This window comes from Vicugna pacos, chromosome 10, assembly GCF_048564905.1.
Source record: "Vicugna pacos chromosome 10, VicPac4, whole genome shotgun sequence".
NCBI classification, from domain to species: Eukaryota; Metazoa; Chordata; class Mammalia; order Artiodactyla; family Camelidae; genus Vicugna; species Vicugna pacos.
Genome location: NC_132996.1, coordinates 27,255,970 through 27,269,765, shown reverse-complemented (window position 1 = coordinate 27,269,765; position 13,796 = coordinate 27,255,970). Strand labels below are relative to the sequence as shown.

Genomic DNA, 13,796 nt, shown 5'->3' with positions numbered 1-13,796 from the left:
CCCACCACAGATCCAGATAATCTGGCTGACCCAGGAAGGTGGTCTCTGGGTAGTCCCACTCTTTCCATGACTCTCAGGCATGAGGAGGAAGGCTGGAGACTGGAGATGCTGGTCTTGCTGGGGTGAGGCCCAAAGATGGTTTCACCCATTTAACTCCTATGGGCTGCAAAGCTGTTATGTCTGTTCTCTTCAGCTCTACCAGGAGCTGGACTGGGTACAAGGCCTCACTGCCACAGCAAGGATACCCAGGGACTATAGATGCAGCCACAGGGAAGCAAGCAGTCTAATTTCCCTTTCTGGCTCTGTGGCAGTCCCAACTCCTGTGTTCCTCACTTGGCCACTGGGCTGGACTCAACAGCATGCAAGACAGAAAATACCCATTGGAGAAACTGAGGGAGTGGGACCCAAGTCTGACTCAGGTGAGGTTGGTTATGGAATGTTGAAGCTGGCCTGCCAGAAATTTTGAAGGCTGGGCCCTGGAACCATGTAATGCCTAATTTCAGAAACAAGTTCTTTAGAAGGAAACATGGACAGGTAAAGGACAAATTCTGTAGCCAACCTGGCACATCCAAGGAGGCTGAGCTCTTAGAGGCTCAGATGTGGAATCTGATGTTAGCTTGGCTGGGTTTCCTCTGCTGTGATTCTGCTTTTGGAGGTGGAATGGGCCTGGATTCCCCTGGAGCTGTACACTGGCATGGAGCCTGCTCCTTACCTGCCCACTCCCCTGCCCAACCTGCTCCCTCCAGGTTCCCAAGCTTGGCAAGCAGCTGGGGACCACATACCTTATAGTGATGTCGTGGAATACAAGATGGAAAAGCAGAGCATCCACAAACTTTCTCTCAACTTCAACTGAGGAGAGATGCCATGGTGACATCTAAATGACTAACCCAGTCATAGTGCTGTGACCAAGACCACACCAAGACCCATGCCCTCTAGGCCCTCCCTCTCTGGCCACAGAGCAGAGCTGAGGAATCTGATATGGAGGGCACCAGGCCTGACTCAGCCAGTGCCTTGCTGGGACTCTGGCTGGGTCCTATCTGCACAATGAGGATACCAGAACTTAGTGACCAAAGAGTCTGCCTACTTTCACGTTTCATGGGATTAACTTCTGAAGGCTACTCAGAACAAAGCAAGCCCCTCTGAAGAAGCAAGCTCTCCAAGGGTACATAAGCAAAGGGTACATAAACCTCCCAGGGTCATGGGTCTTTTATTGGACAGGTGCCTGGGGCTACCCTTCACCATGTCTTCAGTCCTGGGCATCAGGACCTCAAAGTGTTTTGATCAAGTTAGGTCTTTTGTTGCAAATTTTCATCCTCTGGGTGCTATCAGCTGGATATGCCTCTGGGTTCCCATGGTTGCTCACAAAAATCAGCTCAGCTGGGAGGACTGAGTTTCTCCATGGAGTCTTCCTCTGGGGGCAGATGGGTAGCCCATCCCCTCTGCATGCCTGCCACTCAGACCTAGCATGTGCCAGCAGGAAGAGCAGAGAATTTGAAGAGTTCAAATCTTGGCTCTTTCTCTTATGAGCTGTGTGACCTTTGGCAAGTCTCTTAAGCCTTCTGAGGCTCAGTTTTTTTCCATCTATAAAATGGGGATTTTGGCAATCAACGTCATTCTTTGTATACAGACAAAAAATTCTGGACAGGTCTAAGTGTCCTTTTTCAATATACAGGGAGGAGGATATGGACTTTTTAGGGTCATTGCCAGGAGAGAGAGAAGCAGCAGCAACCGTCCTGTCTCCTGGGGAAGAAATTAAAATTTTCAAAACATGGCAGAAAGATTAAACTTCAGGCTCTCACCACTTGGGGGCACTCCAGCTTCCAGACTCCAGCTTCCTAGGCCCCAGGCTAATGAGGAAAGGGAGCTGGTGGAAGTGGGGGAAGCCAAGAGGATTGGCTGGTGACTGGAACCACCTGCAGCCCTAACCCTGGCCACCAAGCTTGTACTGGGGAGAAGCAGTAGAGTCGGGTGGAGAGAAGTTTGCTGGTGCCTGCGCTGCAGCTTGCTGTCATCTGAGTACACCCTTTTGTCCTCTCTGGCTTGCTGGCCTTCCTACAATGACAGGGCCCCTTCCAGCTCTGACTTTCTGTCCAGCTTAACCTTTGGGTCATCCAGTATCTTTGGATGATACTTATGGTATGTTCTGACAGACGCCTGTGATCCTACCAGGTGTACTCATCCTACCAGAAGCACACTACTGCCCCTGTTCTCCTGGGCTCAGTCCCTCTGCAATGACTCCCCAAGCTTGGCCAGGCTTGTGGATCTCTGTCAAAGCAAGAGGGTGAGACAAGCTGAACTGGAGCTCTGGTGCTCAGACTGCAAAGGGCGTGCTGGGCCTGGGCTCTCTCAGACCACAGCCTTCCCACACCTGTTTTTGCCTTGGGGTCTGTCTTTGATCTTGAATTACACACTAGGACTAAGAGAGCGTGCAGAGCATAGATGTTTCAGTCTGCAAGCCAGTGTGTGGAGTCAGACGAGTGAAAAGTGAGCAGACTGGGATTCAAATGGCTCTGTCACTTATGAATAGGTCGCTTTACTTTTCCAAGCCCCAGTTTCTTCATAGATCAAATGGGAGAATAATCTATTTCACAGGGTTAAACCAGATGATGGATATGAAATTGCCTTGTGAACTTGAGGTACTAGATGTTAGTTTTTACTTATTGGTATAGAATGAACAAAAGTAACAAGGTCATTCCTAAACTCCTTCTTTCCCCTCCTCTCTGTAGTTCTACCCCAGCCCACCTGGAGGCAGCAGGGTTCTGCTCACTTTGGGCAAGTTCCCTTCCCTTCTAGAACCAGTTTCCTCATTTATCAAATGGGTGTAATAAATGTGACCCTGTCTCTCTCAGGGTCAGTAAAGGCTGTGAAGTGCTCTGAAGTCTATGAAGCACCTGTCAAACACAAAGGTTTCCTATTATTATAATAATAATTATTATTACTTTTTGGCATTTTCCAAACATGTATGACAAAGTCTAAAACAACCTTCATCACCCTTATAAAACCAGAGAGCAGGAGGAGGCATTTGCAAAAAAAAAAAAAAAAAAGGATTAACACTGGAAACTTTCTATTATTTTAAAACAAAACCTCTCCAGCACCCCCAGAATAGACCATTTAGAACAGGTGGGCTTCTCCTGCAGTTCCCTGGAAGACCAAGAAGGTGGGCCCCCAAATCCTAGCTCTGGGCCAAGAATGTTGCTGGGCTTTGTCCTTCTGGGAACGGCCAGACAGCCTCTAAGGTCCTTCTGGCACAAGGATTTTCCTGATTTTTTTTTCCTCCTTTAGGGAAGACATGGGAGGTAGGGGTAGGTATACGTCCAAATATGCATGAATTTAAAATAAAAAGATACTTAAAAGTTCTATATGTTATCAATGATCCCATTTTGTACAGTAAAATGTTCCTCTCCCCCTACCCCCAAAGGGGCTGCTGGTCCAGCCAAGTGCTGGGTACAAGGGGGCAGTGCTAGACAACGGGGCTCCTGGCTGAGACTAATGGGGCCTCCTGACCCAGTGGTCCCTCTTTTCCAGGAGAGCCCATGTCTCTTCCTCCTCTCCTCTCAGGATGAGGGGCTACTCTCTTAAAAATGGACTCCTTTTTCAGCCAGCCCACCTGTTCCTTCTCCTAGGGCTGGAGTCTGGTCAAAAGTTACAGACATCTTCACAGAACTTCCAAATGCTATTTCTTCATTTGCAATTTCTGTTCCTGCCATCTTCCCCCAAGTGACCTCTGCCCAGTCTTCAACCCCTGCCGCCTTTGGAATCCGTAGAGGAAAAGAGCAGAAACAAAAGCCCAGAGACTGTTCCAGAGCTCACCAGGTGTGGGCAGTGTTGACTTCATTTTTACAAAACCAAGCCAAGCCATTCCTAGGTAAATCTGTGTGGGCAACATGCCCCTAGGCAGGAAGGCTGCATTTAATGCTAATTTACTGCGAGGTCTAGGGAAAGCTTTTCCTTTTCTCTGGGCCTCAGCTTCCTCATCTGTCAAATAGGGGAATGGATGAGATGACTGCTAAGGTCCCTTCAGCTCCATGAGTCTATGAAATGTTTATTGCTATTGCTTTTCCTTCACTATCCTGACCTTCAGAGCCACCAGCACCCACCTGGAATGTGGTTTGTTCACTTTGGCCATGAATGGCACAAGGTAACCAAGAGCTTGGCCTGTCTGCCAGCGCCACGGACAGTCGGATGAACCCTGGCACTGGGAAGGGCAAAGGGAAGGGAGAGAAATGCCATAGGTTTCCTCTCTAATCAGGAGGAAGCTCCTCATCAGAGTGGATCTTTGAGGGCTCAGAGGCCAAGGTCTGGATTACACAGGGCACCCGGCCTTCCAAGGCTTTGGGAGGCTGGGATCCCACCATCCTGTAGCTGCTTGGCAGATCTGAGGTCAAAATCTGAGGAAGTGCCAGGTCAGTTAACATCACTGTGCAAATTAGAGGGTCCAGGCCCAGATAACTGGCCAGAGACCTTACAAACCAAACCCAGCAGGCAAGCACCTCTCTCCTCTCTTCCCTCTTCTTTCCCACAATGCCCTCCCTCCCCCAAGTTCTCCCAAAGAAAGAATCTGGTTTTCTCAGATTCTCATCCAGGGTATTACTAAGCTGCTATGAACACTCCTACCTAATCAGGCTGTTTTGTTCTTGGTCTGTTGCGATGGTTCTCAGAAGACATTTCATTCATGTCAGGACATGGTAATGTCTTAAGCTAATCCTGCTTGAGACAAATCAAAAAAGAATCAATCCCCTAGAGATGTGGCCTGCTCAACAGCTCTGAGTTCCTACCCTAGACCTGAGGGCCACATCTGTTATGCTCTTCAAAGGAAATCATGCCTTCAGCTAAACCATTGCAACAGACCCCACTCTCTGCCTGCTGCTAGACTAGGCTCCCCAGGGACTGGATTCTTGGGAAGGAAAGAAGAGCAGAGAGGATGTGCCTGGTCAGGTAGGAGGAGGGGGTAGAGTTGGAAGGGCAGTGCCTAAGAAGGGGACAGTGGGGAGAGGCAGGAGATTAGAAAAAGCAGCTTTTACAAAAACCAAAAATAAAAACCAAAACCATTAAAGATGCATAAAGTGACCCTTGCACTTCCGTTGTCTCTTCTTGCAAATAGAGGCGGTGCTGCTAGGAAGCTGCTCCAGCACCTGTGTAAGACTTGAGTAGTTGCATACAATGTGTGACTCCAGATCTGGGGGAGAAAGGGGAAAGTCATTAGTGACAGTGATATTCCCGAGGACACTTCAGGAAGCTACCTGACCTCCTCCCTTCCCCTTGGGAGCCCTAAGGGGAAGCCCTCTGTGACTTTCCAGTAGATCTGCCCGTTTCCTGGGCAGTGCCAAGAACTCCTGGAGGAGGACAGGAGAGATGAGGCGGTGGGGCAGAAGATTTTGAAGTGACATCCCTGGAGCCCTGCAGTTCACTAGCACTGCCTCAGGAGCTGATGAAAGCAGTAAGGAAGCTGCTGGAGGGGGTTGGCCCAAGGTCTCTGCCTGGCCCTAGTCAGAGCCAACATCTGATTGAGGTAAAATTTCATTGGAAGAATGGGGCCCACAGTTAAGAGAACTCTGAAGACTACACAGTAAAGAGCACAGAATTTAGTCCTAGATGACTGGAGTTCAAGTTCCAGCTTAGTTTTTACTGGTTAAGTGATGGTGAACTATGATTTATCTGTAAAATAGAGCTAGTGATCCTTACTACACAGAGCTACTGCTACTGGAAGGATCATGAGAAAACATATGTATAGTATCTAGTTTATATAAAAAGTGACAGCTATAATTAAGAGTGGTATCACTGAACATGGAGCAGGAAAGTAACCGGTAACTGCCACCTACTTCCTGCTGACACCTATGCTTCAGACCAAGCCAGGGGCTTTGAAGTAGTTCTGGTATTTAGTCACCCTCCTACCTCTCCACCCCGGGCCCCACTCACTTGGATGGGCTGCAGGCTTTACCAGTGCGGGGGCACATAGCTGTACGCAGGGGTCCCTTGGGCCCTGTATGTTGGCATGGAGACAGGGTGTGCCCCAATCGCAGTGTGCTGGGGTGCAGTCAGCAGGGTACCTGAGTATCCAAAGAGAAAAGTAAACCTGATGAGCCGTCCCCAGCCTGGGATGAAGAGGATGAAGCCATGGTCTTTCACACAGCTGCTCCCCGCCCACTCGAGCTGCTGCCCACCCCTCCCCACCTTACTAGGCATCATCTCCTAAAGAAAAGCTTTCCTGATGCTCCAGGACAGTCACCCACTCTTCTTCACTGACCTCCTTTCATTCTTCGTATGCTCTTCGTATTGCACAAACATCAAGCTGAGTGGTGATTGTTGCTTTATGTGATTGTATTCCCACTAATCTAACTGTTCCTACACACAGGGCTCTATTCTGATCTATCGGTATCTGGTTCCCAGGATCCAAACAACAAAGCTGGCACTGAGCAGATATTAAATAGCTTGCTGACCTGATCTGGCACTGAGAGGCCTCAACACATCCTACAGTAGAGGAAGAATAAAATCCCAGCTCCCATTTGCCCACTCAAACCCCTTGAACTCTCTTCCCTCAGAAAGAGATTCAGTGGATTCTTTGAAAGTTGGGTCTCTAAAGGTTATGCTTCGCCCTCTTGTCCTCTCATGCTCTTCTTTTAAATGTCAACTCATCTGAAGACTTCCCTTAACCTGCTCTGGCATCACCCTCCACCCTCATGCTTCCTGAAGCACAGGGCTTCCGGAGTAAGCCAGAAATGGAGGAGCATCCTCCTGGAGTCCTGCCTCTCTCAAATCTTACAATTAATTATTGGACAGGTCCTTAAGCACCTGCCTGCTAAATAACATTGCCCTATGCCCTCCTTTCTGGAACCCTGGTGCTACCAGAGTCCTAGAGTCATCATCTCTCCTCTGAACTACAGCCTCCCCACTGACTTACCTGCTTCCAGTCTCTCCCTATCTAAGCCTGCCTCCACCTTGCACCAGAGAATGATTAAACCTAATCCCATCTCTCTGCCTAAATCCCTTTGCTAGCTTCCCATTACCTAGAGGTATTCAAGCCTCTTCACCACTTTATCTCTGACGACTGCTGCAGCCACCCTTCCAACTCTATGCCCCTGTTTTCTAAGTGATTTAGACTATTTCCAGCCTGTGAATGTGACTTACGCATGTTCTTTGCAGCTGATTTGCTCTTCCCTCTTTCATCTCTCTGGTTAGCCTCTGTTCACCCTTCCCAAGGTTTAGCTCAATATGCCCTCCTTGGTGAAACCTTCCTCATCCCTGTTGACAGGTTTAGAGGATCCTTCCTCTGGGTTCCTAGAACCCCCAGGCACAGGATTTTACATGCTATGCTACAGGCAATTCCATGACTGTGTTCTCCACTCTGTCCTGAGTTCCTGCAGGAGGGGAATGGACACATGATGCTATCCTTACCTGCTGACATTGCCATGGTGGTGCCAGCCACCATGCCCATGGCCACGCCGTTGGTCCTCGGGGCAGCTACAGGCGCCGGGTAGATGGCAGAGGGAATGCTGTTGGGCTGGACAACCGTGGTGTGGTGGATGACATGGGGCTGGGCAGCATACACCGGCTGTGTGTAGTAGGCTCCCTGGGGGAAAAGAGGCTGAGGTCACACAGGCTTTTGGAGAGGTGGGGCAGATGTGGAGAGGAGGAGGGGGGACTGGAGGAGGGCCCTCAGGGATGGGGTCAGAGTAATACAGGACCAGGGACACAAGTCTGGGCCCCAGCTAGAGCTCTGTTCTGTCTCACTATGTGACTGTGGATGGTTCAGTGCTGGGCTCCTATTCTGATCTGAAAAATAAGACTCAAACATTATTCTACCTTGCCCTTAGGGCTGCTATGATGATCTACTAACTCCTTATACCCACTCCTTAATCCCAAGTTTAGTATTTTGAAATGTTTATCCTACTGTAACATGCTTCTATAAGCTGCCTAAAATACAAAGGCAAGGACCACAATCAATGAGTGAAGAGGGTTGTGGATGGGGCTGGTGAACTTCAGAGCACTATGTGTATACACATGAAAGATTACTAGTGGGAGTATCATACTGGTGTGAATGCTGCCATTTTACATATTGGGAAAATGTCATAAATGCAGAGCATCTCCCCAGATGTCTCATATCTATTTCCCTTTAGGCAAAAAGGCAGAGGATGGAAACACTGGTCTGAGGTGACATCCCACTGCCTGGATCACATGGCTGCTTCCTGCTGCCACAGCCCACAGGTCTGCTGACCTTTGGGCAGAGACAGGGGGCCCTCAATCATCTTAACCCAGAGCTTCTCAAATGTTTCTACTGAATAATAAAAAGAACCTTAGAATGTGGACTGAGGTAGAGTGAGGGAGTATGTAGACTGCAGGGATACTGTTTCAACAACAGTGACAGCTGGTCAGAGCCATGAACTCTCTTTCCGTCTCTTCTTCACCCACCTCCATCCCACCCAGGTTTGGTGGCTCCTTTACCTGAAGAGGTGGATCCAGGTTTCCACGTGTACCTACCTGGGCATACAGATTCTGCTGGGGGTAGGCACTTCTGATTGGATACATGGCCGTCTGATAGGGGTTGGGTGATGGGGAGTAGGGGGGTGGAGCAGTATTACTCTGGGTCGGTGGGACCTTGTATGGTGTCCCCGCAGTATACCCTGTATCAAGGCAATAAGAGAGACTTCCAATTAGTTGGCAGAACAGCATCACTGGAAGGCAGCAGGTCCCAGTCACGGCTCCCCAGACAAGCATGGGCTGAATTCAGGCTGGAAACACAGATGAGAACAGACAGAACAGGGCTCCACTCAGAGAGCCCTGGCCCCAGAGGCAGCTCCCTCAGTCCTGGTGCACAGGGCTGCATGTGTGATTCTGGCATCTTTTATTTCTTTAGGCCTCAGGGCTCTGATCTATAAAATAAGAGGCTGGAACCAGATGATCTCTTAAGGAGCCCTTGCAGCTTGGACAGTCTGGGATTCTGAGCCACGTGCCATGAGAGAGGCAGGTGCGCACAGATGGGAGACCCTCAGCCTGCTCGCTCTATACTGCACTCTCTTCTCGCTTTTCTGTCTCTTCACTCAGCACCCCAGGGTATCTTCTGGGGCTGTTTTTGTCTTTCTGTCTTGCTTTCCCTCTTACTCTCTTTTACTTTTTTCCTTATATCTCTCTCCCTTTTTGGACTGGACTGCCCTCCACCATGTTCCCCACTCCCTTCCTGTCAAGCTTTAAGGTGAAAACTTCATACAAAACACCATTCAGAGATCCTTGTTTTCTGAGATGCTGAAAAATTTTGCTCTATAGAGCTAGCTTCCCCTCCCCTCCTGGGGGTTGGGGAAGGGTCACCTCTGACTGAAGGACTGAAGTCAGAGGTCAAAAAGATTTCACACTGACCTGGAACCCAGGCCATGTCAGTACCTCAGCAGGGTGGACCAAAGCTGGGGTTGAGAAGTCAGGCCCCAGGAAGTTCACAATTGGCCAATCAAACAAACTGTGCTGCCTTTGAATCTTCTGGAAAGGAGTCAGATCCTAAGTTCAAGGAAAAACCTGAAACATGTATCCACTCAGGAACAAGACTGTGTCCTGACAGAATCAGGAAATGGAGTGATTCTATGGAATTCAAGTGATCATCAAGTAACTCCAACTCTCTCACTCTATACAAGGAGATCCTGAGGTTCAGAAATCGCAAATCTTTTTAGGAACACTGCCTTCTTTCCGAGTTAAAGGGATAGTGGCAGGGGACCTTGGCTTTGGATCCCTAATAGGGTACTGTAGGAGCTCCTTCCCTGTGGTCCTCATCTTGGCTTAGTTTGGCTGACACATCGCTGATCACTGAACCTCTCTTGGCCTCACGTCTTTCACCTACAAGAGGCTTGCCAAGGACCCTTTTAGTTACATGGAACTGTTTTTGCAAGAAGGAATCGGGGGTAGAGTGAAGAGGGTGCTTTACTAGAAAAGAAGAGGATCGGGCTTTCCTTCAATTTGCTGTGACTATTGCCACATCTCTGGGCCTTAGTTTTCTATTTTGTAAAATTGGAAGGCTAAGAATGAGTATCTCTTCCTGAACTAAAATTCAGTTGTTCTAAAGATCCTGGGTCTCTGCTTCCCTAACCCTAAGTTAAAGCAAGCTGCCATATGGTCACAGCTTTGGTTGGGCGACCCCTGCCCCTGATGAGGTACTGCGAAGGATATTAGAGCTGCTGTTTAGTCACCACAAAAGGCACCACCAAAAAGTTGTCCTGTCCTCTCCCCTGGAATCATGTCATTTATCTTTCCACCTGTAGACACACGGTTTGTTCCATGGGAAACTAGGGAAAAATTTTGTGGTCAAATATGCTTGGGAAATAAGTAGCAATGGGGATGGAGTAGAAAAAAATTAATTAATGAGAAGGTAGCACTAGTAAGAACCAGGAACTAACTGGAAACAGAGATGTAAGTCAGCTGAGGAAGAAGTATAGAGCAGATTCCTCCAGGCTTCTAGACTGTGGAGCTAATCCTAAAATGTGGTCATAGGAGGAGAAGCAGACACTGTGGGAAGACAGGAAGTCTAGGTTTACAGACATCTAGAAGGAGCTGTTTGAGGCACACTTCACCTTGGAGATACAGTTTACCTGTCTGTAAAACAAAAGAGATTCTCAAGATGGGTATGTCCCAACAGTATACAATGGACTATGACTCTAAGGGATCCTAACTGTTGTTTTGCCCAAAAAGAAGAAGAGGAGGAAGAGGATGAAATATAAAATAGAAATAGGTTTGTTTGTTTTTCATTCCATGACACTGAGAAGTTTTCAAATGACAGTATGAATTGTGAATCTCCAAGAGAGGGATATGCAAGAGACAATTTCCAAATTAACTTTACTACAGGATCTTTTATTCATACTGTTCACACTGAAAACATGGAAACTACTTTTTTTTTTGGTGATTGCAGATTGTTTTGGTAAATCAAGTATTGCTGTAACACAGCCATGCCCATTCATTTACATATTGACTATGGCTGCTTTCCTGCTTTAATGGAAGTTATGGCAGAGACCAGAAGGCCTGAAAAGCTTAAAATACTTACTATCTGGCCCTTTACAGGAAAAGCCTGCTAACTTCTTATTTAAAGGAATAAAATAGGGTATGGGGAGTCCTGCCAGAGTGGAGGGCAGGACACCCTTGAATCCTAAGATGCCTGTCTCTGAAAGCTAGATAGCACAGGGCCATGGTTATGAAAAGTCTGGAGCCAGACTGACTGCTTGGGTCCAAATCCCAGCCCTGCTACTTAACAGCTGTAGAATGTATCAGTTCCTCATCTATAAAATGGGGATAATAACATTACTTACTTGATAGGGTTATTGTAATAAATACATTAATTAATATGTGCAAACCCCTTAGAAGGATGCCTGACACATTAAAAGCAGTTCATAAAAGCTACCTATTATTCTTTTCTTTCTCTCACTGTATAGACAGTAAGCTTCCTGTCCTGCGAGTGTACAAGCAGAGACTAGTCTGAGAGACTACAGTAGATAGGAGGTCAAACTATGACAACTATGATGTGATCCAACATGAAATAGACTCCAGGATTCGAAGATTCTAAAATTTTATGGTTTAAAATGCCATGATTTTAAGATTCTTTAAAGTTAATATGCCAACAATGTTGGCAACTTTCCTTTATGCTCCCTGAGAATATGTGCTGAAGCTTTATCCCCTGGGGAAGCCTGCACTAACCCTCTGCCACAGGGACAACCATCTTACAAAATGTTGAGATTATCCCTCTGAGGAAAATCAAAAGGCTCCAAGAGACTACAGTAAACTTTGGTTTCCACATCTAAGAATAACTTTATCTGCAAATGTTTCCTTTCTTCGTGTTATAAAATGAGACACACACAAACTCAGAATACAAATCAGTAACCAAAACATGCTTGACAGCCAAAAAGATGCTGCTGCAGAAGCCCTTGCTTGTTTGTCCTGACAGGTTGAGAAGGGAGAAGCAGAATGGCAGAGCTAGAAGAGAGCTTAGAGATCATTACGACCAACACAAACATTTCCAAGATGAGATAATGAACAGATGCTGTAAGCGAGCAAGTGAGCAACTGCTCACTGAGACCCAGGACTTGATGCTCCCTCCTCTGACTACAGTGGTTGTCAAGGTTGCCATTTGTGTCATGAAGGCTGCATAAACTGCCTTGGGGCTCTGTCCTGGGTTCTGTCAGTGATTCAGCTCAATTCCTTTCTCAAGGAGTACCTTCACTGGACTCAATAATTATCAGGGGACCTTTCTAGTGATGATATGCTGAGTATTTCAGTGAGACTTTTATGAGAAAATCATTACAGAGGACATTCCACAACTGGCTGGTGGTCCTATCCATACCCTTGAGGATCACTAGAAATTCCCCTAGGGCTGCAGCCTGGATTACCTTGGGTATCACAAGATTCAGGGTTTATTACTTTACACACCCAAGTTTTAAAAAATCGGTTGGAATTGATGCAAACAAAACAAAACAAAAAGGACAAACCAAAACAAAAACTCATTGATTTTGCTCAAATAAACTTAGATTCAACCTACCACTGGGTTCTACCTAAGTCTTAAAGTCACAGAATTAGGACTTTGGAATGCTATACCTTAAAGACATTAGAGACTTGCATTCAACCCTCTCCAGTTCAGATGAAGCACCTGGAGCCCAGGGGGCCAGGATCTTTTCCAAAATTACACAGCACATCAGTGCAGACCTGGGCCGAGAGAGTTCAGGGCTTACCATGCCCTGGGCAGAGCTCTTTTCTGAGCCTCTGCAGTCCAACCTGGCACATTTGGTATACCGGCCTTTGTGTCTTCATTTCACCAAAGGCAGTATCGTTGAGAGAAAAAAGGAATTCGATCACTAGCAGACCCAGCCTTGTCTTATAAAAGAGGCTTTTTTCACGATGCTCTGTTCTTTCTCTCAGGTTCCTAACTGTAATTTTAAACTCCATCAAATAGGATAATAGAGTGTGGACATTAGCAAAATAAAAACTTTCCAGACCTTTCTTCAATCCTTGTGCACAGTCATTAATCTTTTTCAGTTGTAGAGCCCCTACCACCTTCAAAGGCATTGATCCTCACATCAAGGATGCCTTTTAGACTAATCGGTTTATTGACTATCAGACTTATATGTCTGGACAAAGCTCTATGTCTGATTCTTGCCTTGACCTCCAAGTCTCCTTGTTGGCAGCTGAACAAGAGTGCTGAATAAGTAGGAGGGAGAACTAATTACAAACAGGCTTAGCAAGTATTAGTAAAATTAAACTGAATTTGTTAAAGTGCCCTGAATTTTCTGTGGCATTAGAAGCCACAAAATCTGTGTGCTGGGAGGAACCCTGATGGGGTATGGGAGGGTCAGCCAACCCCACCTCTATTTATAAGCTGCACAAGTTCATACATTATTTGCTTACAAGAAAGAGGGGTACATCTTGGTCCTTACTAGGGATTGTGACAAACTGTGAGAGTACAGTGGGATATAGCTACTGGACATTTCAACAGAACTTCAGGAAGATTTCAACATAGTAGAAGGCAAGGTCTTCTAATACTCAGACTTTCTCACTGTGGAAAGGGGTGCCTCTGGAGGGAATGAATGCTCCATACCTGGAGATATGTAAATAAAGGCTAGTTGGCCAATTACTAGTCTGGGTAGCGAAAGGAGGCCCCTGCCTGGGTGGAGGATATTGAGCACATAGAACCAAGGTGATAGAATCAGGAACCTAAAAGCTAGAGAGAATCTTAAAGATAACCTAGTCTTGTCTTCTCATTTTACATTTGAAAAAAATAAGGTCCAAAGCATGGACATGAATTATGCAAGATTACACAGAACTAAATCTAGAATCCAACT

At 46.8% G+C, this 13,796-nt stretch overlaps 1 protein-coding gene across 4 annotated transcripts in view; it reads right to left on the bottom strand.

Moving 5' to 3' along the window:
• Positions 1 to 1,190: 1,190 nt before the first annotated feature.
• FAM168A (family with sequence similarity 168 member A) overlaps positions 1,191 to 13,796 on the bottom strand; it is a 164,250-nt gene continuing 151,644 nt past the window's right edge. For all 4 annotated transcript variants that reach the window (XM_031681335.2, XM_072969245.1, XM_015238465.3 and 1 more), the window contains 4 exons: positions 8,476 to 8,618; positions 7,393 to 7,567; positions 5,917 to 6,047; positions 1,191 to 5,176 (listed from right to left, as the gene is read on the bottom strand). In XM_031681335.2, coding sequence (XP_031537195.2) covers positions 5,935 to 6,047; positions 7,393 to 7,567; positions 8,476 to 8,618 — 431 coding nt within the window. In that variant the 3' untranslated portion in view covers positions 1,191 to 5,176; positions 5,917 to 5,934. The remainder of the gene's footprint in view (positions 5,177 to 5,916; positions 6,048 to 7,392; positions 7,568 to 8,475; positions 8,619 to 13,796) is intronic.